General features: G+C 42.0%; 3 protein-coding genes across 8 annotated transcripts in view; 1 reads left to right on the top strand and 2 right to left on the bottom strand.

The window, feature by feature from the left end:
* The window catches only part of LOC119573184, a 10,857-nt gene extending 9,200 nt beyond the window's left edge, over positions 1-1,657 (top strand). The window contains exon 6 of the mRNA XM_037920264.1: positions 52-1,657. Within this exon, the coding sequence (XP_037776192.1) occupies positions 52-1,445 (1,394 nt within the window). The 3' untranslated portion in view covers positions 1,446-1,657. The remainder of the gene's footprint in view (positions 1-51) is intronic.
* Positions 1,658-4,204: 2,547 nt separating this feature from the next.
* The window catches only part of LOC119573186 (D-beta-hydroxybutyrate dehydrogenase, mitochondrial-like), a 54,014-nt gene continuing 43,218 nt past the window's right edge, over positions 4,205-15,000 (bottom strand). For all 5 annotated transcript variants that reach the window (XM_037920270.1, XM_037920271.1, XM_037920268.1 and 2 more), the window contains one exon: positions 4,205-4,402. In XM_037920270.1, the coding sequence (XP_037776198.1) occupies positions 4,360-4,402 (43 nt within the window). In that variant the 3' untranslated portion in view covers positions 4,205-4,359. The remainder of the gene's footprint in view (positions 4,403-15,000) is intronic.
* On the bottom strand, positions 7,900-10,308 carry LOC119573185 (putative mediator of RNA polymerase II transcription subunit 26). 2 transcript variants are annotated; one of them, XM_037920266.1, is made up of 3 exons: positions 10,030-10,308; positions 9,429-9,680; positions 7,900-9,132 (listed from the first exon to the last, which is right to left on the bottom strand). In XM_037920266.1, the coding sequence occupies exons 1-3, from the start codon at positions 10,033-10,035 to the stop codon at positions 8,086-8,088; spliced, it is 1,305 nt and encodes a 434-aa protein (XP_037776194.1). In that variant the 5' UTR covers positions 10,036-10,308; the 3' UTR covers positions 7,900-8,085. The 2 variants fall into 2 exon arrangements, with proteins under 2 accessions (XP_037776194.1, XP_037776193.1); XM_037920265.1 differs by having other exon boundaries at positions 9,429-10,308.

The raw sequence follows: 15,000 nt of genomic DNA, 5'->3' as shown, positions 1-15,000 counted from the left end.
TTAACTGGTGTTCATTATAGGTAAAGCATAATAGTATATCTATAATTTCAGGTGTAAAACCCTTGGAATGTAAATTATGCAATAAAAAGTTCAGCCACCAGCGTGGACTTCGCAAACACATGACAAGAGGTATTCATAAAGACATGCTTCGTACAAACAACTTGCAAAAGGACCATGCCTATGATGTGAAGCAGAATTTGGCTTTTACCTGTGAATATTGTGGCATCAAGTTGCCTTCCAGAAACGTTCTTTTGAAGCATAGCCAAGTTACTCACAAAGTGGGAATTACGTTGACTTGTTCTCACTGTGACTACAAGACAAAGAGAAAATATGCACTGAAGAGACACATGGAACTACACTCGGAAAGTAGGAATTTCATGTGTGAAGTTTGTGGTAGTTCTTTCCATGCACTCGGCACACTGAAAGATCATTACAAGTTCATGCATTCAGATGAGCGAAACTTCAAGTGTACAGAATGTAGCAAAACCTTCAAGAACAAGTCATCTTTGGCACGCCATCATCACACACACTCAGATAACAGGCCATACCAATGTCATTGTGGAACAAGTTACAAGCGTCTCTCTCACCTAAAAAGGCACATGTTATCAGCACATGATGAAACCTTAAAGTCCAGACTTACAAAAAAGTTAAGACGGGTAGAGGACATAGAAGCAAGCAAGGGGAAGTTAACAGAGGGCCAGGAGACTGCGCCTTCCACAGAGTTTACAGAAGGGGAAGATTTTGAATTTGTGGATGTGTCAAATTCCTCTTTGTCTCCTGTCATTCAGACAGTCCAAACTACAGTCAAGGACACATCAGATATCTTGCTGCCTGCACAAGAGAGTATTATCCTAATGGGTGAGAACTCCAACTCTGAACAGAGCCAGCTTATTACTGTTGGAGATTCCCAGATTATTCAGTTAATACCATCAACTTTTCAGTTCCCTCAAGAAAGTACTTTTCAAACAGTGTCTTTGGTTTCAGCTAGTGAACTGCATACCTTGCCACTCTCCTCAGCAGCTCCTTATGGACATGTAGGTCATAGCAGCCAAGTGGTTGTAGAGCCTTTTAGCTTGTCACAGAACTCTGAGACTATGGTGATGGTGCCTACCTCTCCTGATAATGATCCACTTGAGTCAACATTGAGAACCCTGGAGAATGAGGGCCTGGTAGACACAACACAGACAGTGAGACCCGTTGAAAAGCATGATGCCAAAGATATCAGTCTTCATTCTCTCACAAATCCTGGAGAATTAACTATGACTTCCAATCTCCACACATTTGACTATACAGAAACACCTTCTTCCCAGTCTCTGTTGCCCACTCTTCCTCCCGCACACTACATAACTCACAGTCATGCATCTAACACTCAAATAGGTCAGGAATTACTGCAGCAAAATCTGATTTGCTCAGAGTTTGTGCTTCCAGTGGATAATGATAGATAATGATGTACTCAAATTAAATAAATATGTAATATAATAAAGCACACATCTCTCTCATGCTCAGCAGTCAACTTGGTATAGCTATGTCCAGTATACTGGCTGTATATAGATATATATTCTTTCAGAGATCCATAAAACCAGTACATGGGGCTCAAATCTGTAACATGAATAATTATCCTGTAACAGTTTTAGTGTTTTAAAGTTTGTATATAAAAGCTTTATTTATTTATCCCCTCCAATCCCTTGCCCGTTGTTGTCGTGGGGGGGCTTAGGAGGCGAAGACTGGGACCCAATGCTGGGGAACTCCCTGCCTTGGGCCGCAGACCTCGAGTCAACTAATTTCGCATGGTCTTTTTCCCCTCCTGCTTTTAGTTTCCATCCCCTCTCCAACCCTTCTACTATCCACTTCCTGCAGTGTGAGAGCCGTGATGAAAGGCTGACTTTGTGCCAGTCCTGAACGGCCTGAGGGAGCCATGGGCACAGTATTCCCGTTTTAGTTGTCTGGCCCTTACCCCTCGAGGGGACCCTGAGGGGTGGACTGTTTCTCTCCCCAACATACTCTAGGTTTACCATGGCCAAGAATGATGTTATACCCTTGTTAGGGCAATGAGGCATGCCTCTACATCAAATAGCCCCACCAATTCAAACTCTCCCGATTCCGCGACCCCAGGCTCTCCTTTGACCACGCCCTCCTCAATGCCTACTAATACGTTATCCACCCAAGCCAACACTTAATCTCCAGGAGACATACTACTCTTTCAACATTTTCAACTTCATCACCTCTACCCCCACAACCTTCATCATCAATCACCCCATCCTCCCTTATTACAACTTCACAGCCTTATTGTCCACCTCTCCATAATAATATCTCCATCAACACTACTCCCTCTTCCACACGCCCCGCCCTTCTACTACCCTATCTCTACAAATATTTTAAATACTCTATTCAGCCCAGCCAAATGGGAACAATTTTTCGTGATCCCTCCCACAGCTCCTTATTCTGACAACACTCTTCTCTTCCAGCAATGTCTCCAAAAACAAGTAGGCAAAGTCTCTTTCTGTAGCCGATCTGATTGTTCTCCTCTCGTCACAGTAACATCTGAAAAACAAGCTATAGCATTATCAACTCTAACTGATTTCTCTGCTAAACCCATATCTGCAGAACCTCATCCAACCCTCAATACTTGCACCGGAACTGTTTCTATCTCCCCAGCAAACTGCCTTATCTATAACAAAAATTGGTCAGATTGTGGAGAAGACTTACTTGCTTGCCTCACGGACTATGTGATATCAGTATGGTGCTACTCCATTCATCCCAGAGGTCATCGTAAGAACCCCACCAACATTGCCAAAATTGCTTTCCGTAGACATGGCCTTCCCATTAATGTTTACATTGGTGGAGAATCCCTCCCTGTCCGACCATATCAACCTCTTCCCTGTCAGTGCCAAAATTGTTGACGTTTAGGACATCCTGCCAAACATGCCGTTCCACAACCAGATGCCCTCTATGTGCCCAATCTGGTCATACTCGATCAAACTGCTCTGCACAGTCACACACATGTGCCAACTATGGTGGCCCCCATAATAATTTTTATCGGGGCTGCCCCACCTACATATTTGAGTCTGAGATGGCAAGTCTCAGATTCAAACTTGGACTCTGCATGAAGCCAGACAGAAGCACGTCGAGAGGTTTTTCTCTTACTCCCTACTCTAATGTCGCTCGCTCTGCCCCTCCCTCTCCCTCCCAAGACATTCCTACACCCTCCCCTATACCTGTCTCCTGCATCTTACTTACCCACTTCTACCTCCTACCTCTTTTGCCATTCTAAATCCAGACACTCCAATCTACTGCAGCCCCAACACCTTCCCCTCTCCCTCCCCGCACTACCCGCAGCAGAATAAATGTTCCACCCCTTCTCCTACCACACACTCACCTCCACCTACCTTTGCCTCTACTCTTCAGTCACCAGTCTCCTCTTCCCCCTCATAAGAAAACCTTTGTCACACAAAGCTCCCCAACCAACTCTTTACAGAAACTTTTGAAGATATTCAAATCTCACCCCCTAGCTCCTTCCCCTTCAAATTCTCCAACACGCACTGTAACGTTGTCACTCATAGATCGACTAAAGTGTAGCTCTCCTACACTGGAATATTCGCTTACATATTCTTCACTTGATGTAATCCCCTTATCTAACCCTACCTTAACCCATTCACTCATCAACTCCTTTACCCATCTTTAACCCTTTTCAATATTAATCTAGATAGTTGACGTTTAGCAACTAACTACCAACTCAACTGCCTTTCACTGTACCTTCCTGTATTGCTATATGACCTTAGATGTCTAGCACATTTACTTTGCTTTTAACCATTTGCCATTTATTTATTTATAACTTAAAATTATAATTTTAGTTTAACATGTTATAGAAATAAAGAAGTTCACATCAGAATCTTGCATACATTGGTAAAAAGACAAATATGTAAGAAGGGAAAGTGTGCTGATTCAATTTTGAAAATCTAGTTTCAGGATAGGTAATTATGACACTGTAGATGTAGTGCTATCATATCTCCATATTTAGTAGAATATATTTTTTAAATTGGTGAAATGATATAATTGCATATCCCACACATATACACAGACAGACAGCCAGACAGACTCACACACACACACACACACACACACACACACACACACACACACACACACACACACACACACACACACACACACACACACACACACACACACACTCTCTCACTCTCTCACACTCACACTCACACTCACTCACTCAGTTTAAAAGCATTTGAGCATATTTTTTACAGTCCATTAAACATGTTCCGAATATTTCCTTGTGAATCATATGGTGTTCCCGTTGCTAAAGTATTTCCAGGTTTGAGTCATTGACTACAGCCATCCCTTTCATGCTCCACGGATTTTACCTTGTCCACTGAGAAAATAATACCTGAATGAGATACCACCACTGTATTCTTCATATATTCAACATTACAATCTGCTAGTTATATGCTCTAGGTGATAGTTACAGAGGTAGAGAGCAAATTGAATTGTAATTGAACAGTGAATATGTCAGTAATTACAATTCTTCATTTTTGCAACATTTTAATACTACAGATTAAACATACAGAGTAAAGGAGGAGTATGTGAACCCATGAGCATTCTGTGATGGTAGGTTCAAATATTATGTATTTCATAATCTACTTTCTTGTGATATTTAGATGAGATAATGTATTATATAGGTTAATATATGGCAGGTTTGTATCTGCAATTCTTTTGCTTTTTATTTCCTTTTTGTGAAATCTTTTAAGCACCATTTTTATCATTCTAATGTAAAACCTTTCCTTGTTCGAAAAACAGACAATAGCAATTGCAAAAGCCATCAGTTTGTCATAAAAGCACCAGTTGTTTATATACACAGTGTACAGTATAGCTAGTAAAATTTACTTCTTTGTTCCCAAAGCAGTCTGTGATACACTAGGGAGCACTAGTTTGTACTTCCTTTAGCAGTTGAAGGCGAAGCCAATGACGAATAAGCCACACTCGCTGACCTACTCCATTTTAAAAGCTCCCATTACCAATTTAAAAACTGGTTGTATACTCCAATGTTATCCTATTAACTTATTACAACTGCTCTGCACAGACGCGCACATGTGCTAACTGTGGCGGCCTCCAAAATGTATTTTATCGGGGCTGCCCCACCTACATATTTGAGTCTGAGATGGCAAGTCTCAGATTCAAACTTGGACTCTGCGTGAAGCCAGACAGAAGCACGTCGAGAGGTTTTTCTCTTACTCCCTACTCTAATGTCCCTCCCTCTGCCCCTCCCTCTCCCTCCCAAGACGTTCCTACACCCTCCCCTATACCTGTCTCCTGCATCTTACTTACCCACTTCTACCTCCTACCTCTTTTGCCATTCTAAATCCAGACACTCCAATCTACTGCAGCCCCAACACCTTCCCCTCTCCCTCCCCGCACTACCCGCAGCAGAATAAACGTTCCACCCCTTCTCCTACCACACACTCACCTCCACCTACCTTTGCCTCTACTCTTCAGTCACCAGTCTCCCCCCCCCCCCCCTCATAAGGAAACCTTTGTCTCAAAAAACTCCCCAACCGACTCCTCTACAGAATCTCTTGAAGATATTCAAAATTATCTACTCGAGTCCCAAACTGATACCGAAACTCCTCATCCACCCTCAAATTCCACAACCCCCCCTCCCTCCACACTCAAAGTGACTGCGTGATATCCATCTGCCTCCTACTCATATTCCCCCTCCACCCCTTCCTCCTACTCCCTCCCAACACAGCCCATCCCCCCAGCTCCAGCTCCAGCTTCACCTACATTAACTCTCCCTCCATCCCCTCTATCCCTTCCACTCCTCATAGATACAAACTTGAATCCCTTATGTCACATCTATGTTCTTCCCCAGATCCTCCACCTGATACCCTTCCTGATACAACACCATCTTTCCCCTCTCATTCCTTATCTCTGAAGCCCTGTTAAAACCAGCTGGCAAAATTACTCTTCTCCAATTACCTCCTCTACGCCTGTTTCTATTCTGGCGTAGAATCTATAAATTATCAGAGAAACATTCCCCTCATCCTGCCCCTGTCCTTCATATCCCTACTTCTATGCCATTAAAATAGCTAAGGAACACACTTCCATCTCCTAAACAGAACCTTATAATGCCCCTTTTCCCTCTGCTGAACTTTCTGCCTTGCAGTCGTGCCGCAATACACATGAGGGCCCTGACGGTATACATTACCGTATACTGCGACATCTCTCACCTACCTCCTTAACCTTCCTACTGACAATTTTCAACGATATTTGGACAACTGGAAACTTTTGTCCTCACTGGTTTAAAGAACTTATCCTCCCTTCCCTTATACCTAATATATCCGGCACCCTCTCTCAAGACTACCGTCTCATTGCTCTGTTTATGAAGATCGCTAGAAAGAATGGTAAACCTACGCTTAAAAGAAAATGACCGATATTATTGCATTATTAATGAACCATGGTATTGTGGGAGGAAGGGGTGATGGGGAACATGAGAACGTCGGCAGTCACTATGGGAGCAGAGTGGAGGATGGAGGATGGATAGGCCTGTTTTTTCTTGGTTCATGATTAGAAATGTCCTCAAGAGTTTCTGAAAGGGAATTAGGGGAGAAAAGGAAACAAACGTCTGAGGAGCAGAGTTAGAGTTAGGCGTAGGAGAAGACCGGGTGGAACGTTAGATTGTCTGATGTAATAGGTAGAGAGAGGAGGAGGAGGGAAGTACTAGGGAAGTAGAGATTGGAGTATCTGGATTTACAATTGCAAAAGAATTTGCCTGGGGGAGGGAGGAGAAAGAAGTGGGAACGTAAGGAGGAGAAGGAAGAATACGGGGGAGATGAAGAAACGTCCTGGGGAGAAGGGGGAGGGGTGGAGCGAAGGGTGTCATTGTAGTAGGGAGAAAGAGAAAGGCCTCGTTGGCGTGCTCTCTGCTTGGCCTCGCGTAAAGTTTGAATCTGAGGACTGTTGGAATAGAAGGGCATTGTCAGGGGCTGCAGGGGGGAAGACTCAAACTTGTAGGTAGATCAGCTCTTATAAAATACATTATGGAAGCCATTTTCGAAAAATAAACAGTGTGCCTTTTGTCACAATTTTCCAATTTACAAAAAAAAAGCAGCGAAAGCTTCCCCATTCTACTTTTTAAATACAACTTGAACGTCCCATCCATCATCCTGTAGCAAAAAATGCGTCCCGAGGAAGGACCGGCGAAAATAATATAAAAGATTTTTTGCATTTCAGGATTCACATGCACACTCTTATCTTTCCCAAGTGTCCTATGTATTGAACTTCTGCTACTTTTCTATGAACACATGGCTTTATTTTCTTTTAAGATTATGAAGTCTGAATAAGTTCGACTACTTTTGCCGTATATTTTTTTTCAAATATATGATGCACAAGATTAAAATGCGATAGCATCGCTGATGTTCATCGTCAGGTGTATAAACTAGAAATACTATTTCTTGGCAAATCCTCCCCCGTTGTTTGCGGGAACCCAAGAACCCAAGGCCTTGCAATAGTCAGTAGCACAATATTGCAAATGAGGGGTTTTCGTCTAAATAAATTTCTATATAGCATTATTTTCGTGTGTGTGATTTAAAAGTTATAACGAAACATTTCACTACATCTGGTGATAATAACTGAAGGTACAACCAATATATTATTCTCGAAGTGTGTTGTGGTTGTTTACAAATAACTTCATCAAGGTATTAAAGTATTCTTCAGCTGAACTCGCGTAGGAATAATTTTATACGACTTGAAGTTTGAGAATGTTGAACTAACATTTCTGATTAACTTGTCATTGTTTAATGAGCTAGTCGTAACAGATGACGGAAAATGGATGCAGTGAGTTAGAATATACGAGTGAAAGTTAATATAGGACAGACAAACAAAGAAAACCCTGATAACCACTCTTTATAACCATTTTTTCTTTTCATCATGCTGGACAAAAAAGGCGACCTGCTGGTCATGAGTGCGCCGACAAACCGTTTTCGTACCGTAGCTCTTGGATTCTCTTTCCGAGTGCCACAGAAGAGTCCGGAAATGCGGAGAATACGGAACAGAACGAGGGAGAAGCCGAAGTTACTGATTAATACGATGGAGCGTGACGGGCACCACGGCGTATTCCACTGGGTCGTTACCCGAACCCTGGAAGAGCTGTCTATTTTGTGCTGAACTCGAGGCAGCGGCCTGATGAGACCTGAATCTCGGCTGCTGCCCGATGAATGGCTGTCGCTGCTGTGTAAAGTACTGCTGTTGCTGTTGTGAGAAGTGCTGCTGTTGTCCGCCATGCTGATGCTGGTGACCGAATATCGGGGGAAGTGTACCAATCTTTGGCTGCAGTTTGATTATCTGTGACCTGCGTCTTTCATACTGCTGTTGCAGCTGTTGGTTATACTGCTGCTGCTGTTGCAGTCGTTGTTGACTCAGGAACTGTTGTTGCTGTTGTAGCCGCTGCTGATTCAGAAACTGTTGCTGTTGTTGCAGCCTTTGCTGATTCAGAAACTGTTGTTGTTGCAGCCTTTGTTGATTCAGAAGCTGTTGCTGCTGCCTTAACCGTTGTTGCTGCAGTACATATTGGTTCTGATTATTGAGCTGACCTTGTCCTTGATTTGCGTATTGCACCTGGTTAATAAACGGAGGCTGCCTTGGGGACTGCAGGTGCAATCTGCCATAGTTTTGCTGCTGCTGTGCATTGTATATCAATTCTTGTTTACCGAGTCCGTTGAACTGTTGCTGTTGGAATACGTTTGAGAATGGTCTTTGGTTACCAAGCTGTTGTTGCCTGTTATTAATCTGCTGCAGGTGTCCCAGGTGCCGGCTGCCGCCATGGTACTGAGAAACAGAATAACCTTGCTGTTGCGTCGGGGCAACATGGAAGGAATTCTGCGAAGCGTCTGAAACGGGGTTCTGGAGGGAAAGGCCCTGCGCGCTGGTCTCAGTTTGCACGGTTGCTTGGAAGCCTTCTTCGGGATGGGCAACATAGGTGACGGTCCTGCGGGAGCCGTCGGGTTCCACCAGGGAGTAAGAGCCTCGCACCACCCCGTCCTCCTCGCGGCGCTCCACCTGGCTCTTCTGATCGCCCGTGGACGCTGCGTGGACCTCGTATGCCCACTGGTAGGGCGTCACCTGTGGGAGGACAAGCAATGCACGAGGGTCATGACTATTGTACTGAAAAGCATGGGAGTTACTGCATTTTGTAACAGAGAATGTACTAAATACAAGTGGAATGGGTGGTAAATGCGTCACTTACATATAGCATTAGCGAAAGACTTGAAAACATTAGTTTATTTTCTTCGTGGCAACGATATTTCCCTTTAACAATACAGGGCCATCAGAGTCGGAGCCAGAAAGTCAGGCAACACAGTGAATGAAAAGCAAATACGATCTTAATCTCTAGCGATCGCCAGGAATTGATACTTGACCTGCTCTACCGGTTCTTGTGTCTCATCGAAGATCCTTCTCGCTTCCTCTGCCTCGTTCTCGTAGCTCTCCGTCAGCCTCTCGTGAACGGCCAGAAGACCCTCCTTCGGGAAAGCCCCCTGGAAAGTCGCAACGCCACCTCGGGAGTCAAGCTGGATGCTGCTGTCTGCGTCAGCGGGCCCGCGGGAGAGGTCGAGGTCCACCTCCTGCCCCGAGACAACCACCACCAACGATGCAACCAGCACGACCACCGCCTGGAATGGAAAGGGACTGTTCATCATACTGGGCACGGAGAATATTTCTTACTGAATTTCCCGACTACAAGATAAACAGCTTGGCATTCTTACAATTATCTGAAATCAAAATCTAATATGAAGGTACTAAGAATGAAAAGTAGAGTTTACCTATATGTAATCAAGTGATACATATCTGTTTATTTGGAATTACTGACACTATAAACACATTTATGTATTTTATTAAGCATATAACAAAAAAGAGATCAAAGAAACGCACAAAAGAAACACTAAAGAAGGCGGTAATATGACAGTAGGAATAAAAAGAGTACAAACACAGCAACAGCTTCATATGGCTTTACAAACTCACCTTCATGATGAATGTGTTAGGAAATTGATGCGTCGCTATTTTATAGGAGCAAGCTGGAAGAGGGTGCCAGATAGGATTTTCTCCCAATATATTAGATGACCATTTTTTTTCGTTTTGATTTTTATCTATCTAGTTTTTGTTATCGTTTCTTTTTTTTCTTTTGGTCCATTTCTTATTCAGATATTTGCAATAATCATGAAATGGATAAACCAGTAGAGTAGGGGGGAAATTGAATGGAACACTGAAAAAAATGATGGAAAAAGCACACAGACACAGAAAGAGAGAGAGAGAGAGAGAGGGAGAGAGAGAGAGAGAGAGAGAGAGATTCAAATTCAAAAATAGGGGAGAGAGAGGAGAGAGAAAGAGAGATTCAAATTCAAAAATAGGGGAGAGAGAGGAGAGAGAAAGAGAGATTCAAATTCAAAAATAGGGGAGAGAGAGGAGAGAGAGAGAGAGAGAGAGAGAGAGAGAGAGAGAGAGAGAGAGAGAGAGAGAGAGAGAAAGAAAGAGAGAGAGAGAGAGAGAGAGAGAGAGAGAGAGAGAGAGAGAGAGAGAGAATGAGAAGAAGAAAAGGGGAAAGAAACTGACAGGCGGAGTCAGACGTGCATCGCCATAATCAATATATATTTCAGTGAAAGATGAGGAAGCGACATACATACATTGGTGTATTTTGCATGTATACACTACCTGTAAATGCAAACGCACACACACACACGCACACACACACACACACACACACACACACACACACACACACACACACACACACACACACACACACACACACACACACACACACACACACACAGGCTAGCTGAAATGGGTTCCGCTGGTCAGAAATAGCCTTGGAATAATACTGTGGTACATTCAGCTTGACTTATTTTCAATATAGTTTTTTTTGGGTACAAATTCTTAAGTAAGATGAAAAATGAAATTAATATGATTCCAAATTGATTGAAATACTTCCTGTTTATCCACGATATTCCGATATCAGTCGTTGTCAATAATAATAATAATAATGATAATAATAATAATGATAATAATAATAATAATGATATAATAATAATAATAATAATAATAATAATAATAATAATAATGATACTACTACTACTACTACTACTACTACTAATAATAATAATAATAATAATAATAATAATAATAATGATAATAATAATAATAATAATGATAATAATAATAATAATAATCATAACGATGATGATAATGATAATGATTATGATAATGATAGTGATAATGATAATGATAATGATAATGATAACAATAATAATCATGATAATAAAAGACACGGCATAAAACATGAAATCGAAGATAATGCATATAAGATTATATGTCAAAGGAAAAAGGATCATGTATCTGAATAAGTGCAGTTATGCCCAATGCAGACGACTGCGGCTGACGCAGCTGCACCTGGGAGGCCGTGTCACGATACCTCCTTTCGCACGAGTCAAGGTCCTGCCAGCCGGCGGGGGCGTCGCCTTTCCCGCATGGCTGGTGGCTGGTCGGCGGGAGCCACAGTGGTCACGCTCTCGCTCTCTTTCCGTCTCTCGATTATACCCTGTGTCTCGATCCCTCGGTCCCCTGTCTCGCTCTCGCTTTTCTCTCTCTCTCTCTCTCTCTCTCTCTCTCTCTCTCTCTCTCTCTCTCTCTCTCTCTCTCTCTCTCTCTCTCTCTCTATCTATCTATCTATCTATCTATCCATCTACCTTTCTCTCTCTCTCTCTCTCCTCTCTGTGAATAGAGTGAGTGAGAGAGTGAGAGAGAGAGAGAGAGAGAGAGAGAGAGAAGAGAGAGAGAGAGAGAGAGAGAGAGAGAGAGAGAGAGAGAGAGAGAGAGAGAGAAAGATTTTGTATTAATAATTTATTTCTTAGAGTGCTGTGTTCAGTATATCACACTCACTATTAACAATAGGGTGTTAAGAACCCCCCCCCCAAATAAGTCCAGTCGATATTGTCCTAAAATGTGGTGAAATGCAGGAACCCTAGGGAGAGGCAGGCCTGCGGCGATGCGCCCAAAAGAAGCAAGTGCCATACTACAATTGCTGGCCGCCGCCGCAGCCACTCGAGCAGCGAAGCCTCCTTGCTCTTTGGACGGGATCCATAAAAGGACAGTTAATATCTTATATTGATTATGATTTATTAGTTATTTAGAGCAGATATCATCATATCTGAAAATGAATATATGCCATCACTAATTTACGTGTAAATATGGCTATATATGTTGTTTTCACGAAAATGGGGAAAGCAACGGAAAATTATTATTGGTGCGGACAATCACTGCTGCCTTTGACCTTTTCCAGAATCACTGTTATAATCTATAGATATGTTAATATCACTGGTGCTCCAAACACTCCAAGCTGTGGTGCCTACCTCGAAGTGCCTGATATGGTAGTGTGACATAATTTGTTTTTGCAGCCTGAGCATGCTGCCGGAAAAATTTTACAAAGCGTTTCACGTGACACGGACTGTAACCTCGCTCAATGGCTCGCATATAAGCTAGTAATGATTTCTTGGATTATCTCTAACGCATGGTATGTATATTTCTCTGCAAAAAGGGCATGATGTCTGGTTGTTCGAAATGTCTTAAAAATTTAATATTATCCATTATATCATTCACCCATGAGGCAGTTTTTTGTGTTCTCTCAAAAGAAAAAAAATATCGTTGGGAAAATAAATTTTCTTGTGGTACAGGAAAAGATGTATTGCTTTTAGGCAAACATGCCGATGTAGGTGTCTTTGTATGTATGTATGTATGTATATATATATGTATATATATGTATATATGTATATATATGTATATATATACATATATATATATATATATATATATATATATATATATGTGTGTGTGTGTGTGTGTGTGTGTGTGTGTGTGTGTGTGTGTGTGTGTGTGTGTGTGTGTGCATATACATGCACACACACGCGCATGCGCGTGCACATACATACATACACATACACACACACAAACATATATGTATATATATATATATATATATATATATATATATATATATATATATATATATATATGTGGGGGGGGGGTAGAGAATACCCACAATGCAAAAAAAAAATTGATAGAGACTACTGCAGGCTTATCTTTCGCCAAGTGAACACCCTCCGTCGCAACCTGGTCCACACCAGTCCTCCTCTTCCTCGAGGGTGGGCACCTATACTGTTCCTTGGGCCTCCTGTGATAAGCAATACTTTGGCGAAACGGGCGCCTGTCTCATCATAAGTACGTTGTATCCAGGGAACACAACAACAACGCCCTCTTTTGCCATCAATCGGGTGCGGGCCGTCAGATGGACTGGTCAAGGGCGCGAATTGTCTTTCCTTCCGCTGATGTCTCTGCCCGCACTGTTGGAATCCTTCTTAATAAAGCTGCTCCCTAATTTCAACTTGAACAGCGGCTTTTCTCCTGTCGATAGTCTCCTCGCTTCCCGCATCCTCCGCCTTCTCCCTTCTGCCAGGCACCCTGCGCATAGTCCGCCCGATCCCCCGACCTGACTTGAATTCCCTTCGTTTCCGTTCGTCTGTCCTCACCTGCCCCGTGTCTCCATATTGCCTCTGTGTGTGTGTGTGTGTGTGTGTGTGTGTGTGTGTGTGTGTGTGTGTGTGTGTGTGTGTACATATATATATATATATATATATATATATATATATATATATACATATATATATATATATATATGTACACACACACACACAATTCCCTGCCGCGGCAGTCGTAAAAATGCCTGCGCCCTGACTACTCGCTCGAGCCTAATCTCACGGCGCGAAAACGACATATCGCCTTAAGAAGTCAAACGCAGGTGTCGTAGGGGAAGTCACCGCCGTGGCATAGGTGTTAAACGCAGTTGATTAGGAAGGGCATCCAATCTGTTAGAAAAAAAATACACACACACACATGTGTGTGTGTGTTTATGTTTTTTTTTCAATAAATCTAGTCTTTGCATTGTGGGTTTTTCTATCATAGTATCTATAAGGAAGAGTGTTTTACCACTCATATATATATGTATATATGTATATATATATATATATATATATATATATATATATATATATATATACTTATACATACATACATATAGATATTATATTTACACACACACGCGCACACACACACACACACACACACACACACACACACACACACACACACACACACACACACACACACACACACACACACACACACACACACACACACACACACACACACACGGATACATGTGTGTGTGTGTGTGGATATATATATACATATATATATATATATATATATATATATATATATATATATATATATATATATATATATATATATTGCATAGCCCTTTGGCAGTCACATAAGAGGCATATATCTTTTCCCATCACTTTCATCTGATTACCCAAAAGTTGTGATGCACCGTGTCCTAAAGACGTAGCTGCATTTCAAGTAATAAACCTCAGATACCTGTTAAATACCAACTGGTTACCTTCACCACCGACCTGGAGGAGGCAACCTCCCCGCGGTGTGAGCCCTCTGCAGCTTTGTCATTCCAGTGTTTGACATTGAGTTTCTTGCAAAGACTTATTGCAAACAATTTCCAAAGTGACATATTTATATTTACGAAATTCAGTGCATATAACTGATGGCAATTGGGCAGTTATGTATTCTTCAGCGATTTGATTTCTTTGTTTCTTTGTTCGTTTTAGTTGTGATAATCACTGAATGTCATAAATTGATTTGTAAATGATGACATGGCTGAATATCGGAAATAGATTCTTGAGAGAATAACGCAAGGGGCCTCGACGACAGCTGATGGTGAAACAAGCGAGGCAGAAATGGACGTGAAGTCTGATGCAGAGGAGGAGGAAAGTAGTTAGAAAACTAGTTAGGATTCTACAAGGTGTAAATTTGCAAATTAACATAAACAGTAATGTAGTTTAGTGTATAAGTGAGATGTTGGAGAGTAAT

This window comes from Penaeus monodon, chromosome 5 (genome assembly GCF_015228065.2).
Source record: "Penaeus monodon isolate SGIC_2016 chromosome 5, NSTDA_Pmon_1, whole genome shotgun sequence".
Taxonomy (NCBI): domain Eukaryota; kingdom Metazoa; phylum Arthropoda; class Malacostraca; order Decapoda; family Penaeidae; genus Penaeus; species Penaeus monodon.
The sequence above is the reverse complement of the archived record's forward strand: the minus strand, read 5'-3'. Positions and strand labels throughout refer to the sequence as shown.

What these genes read in the sequence shown, in the direction of transcription:
- LOC119573185 (XM_037920265.1), bottom strand. Translation starts at nt 9,707, where the DNA reads ATGATGAACAGTCCCTTTCCATTCCAGGCGGTGGTCGTGCTGGTTGCA. An exon ending in CACAAGAACCGGTAGAGCAG is followed by an intron (nt 9,133 to 9,428) that starts GTCAAGTATCAA and finishes GTCCTCCCACAG; the next exon opens with GTGACGCCCTACCAGTGGGC.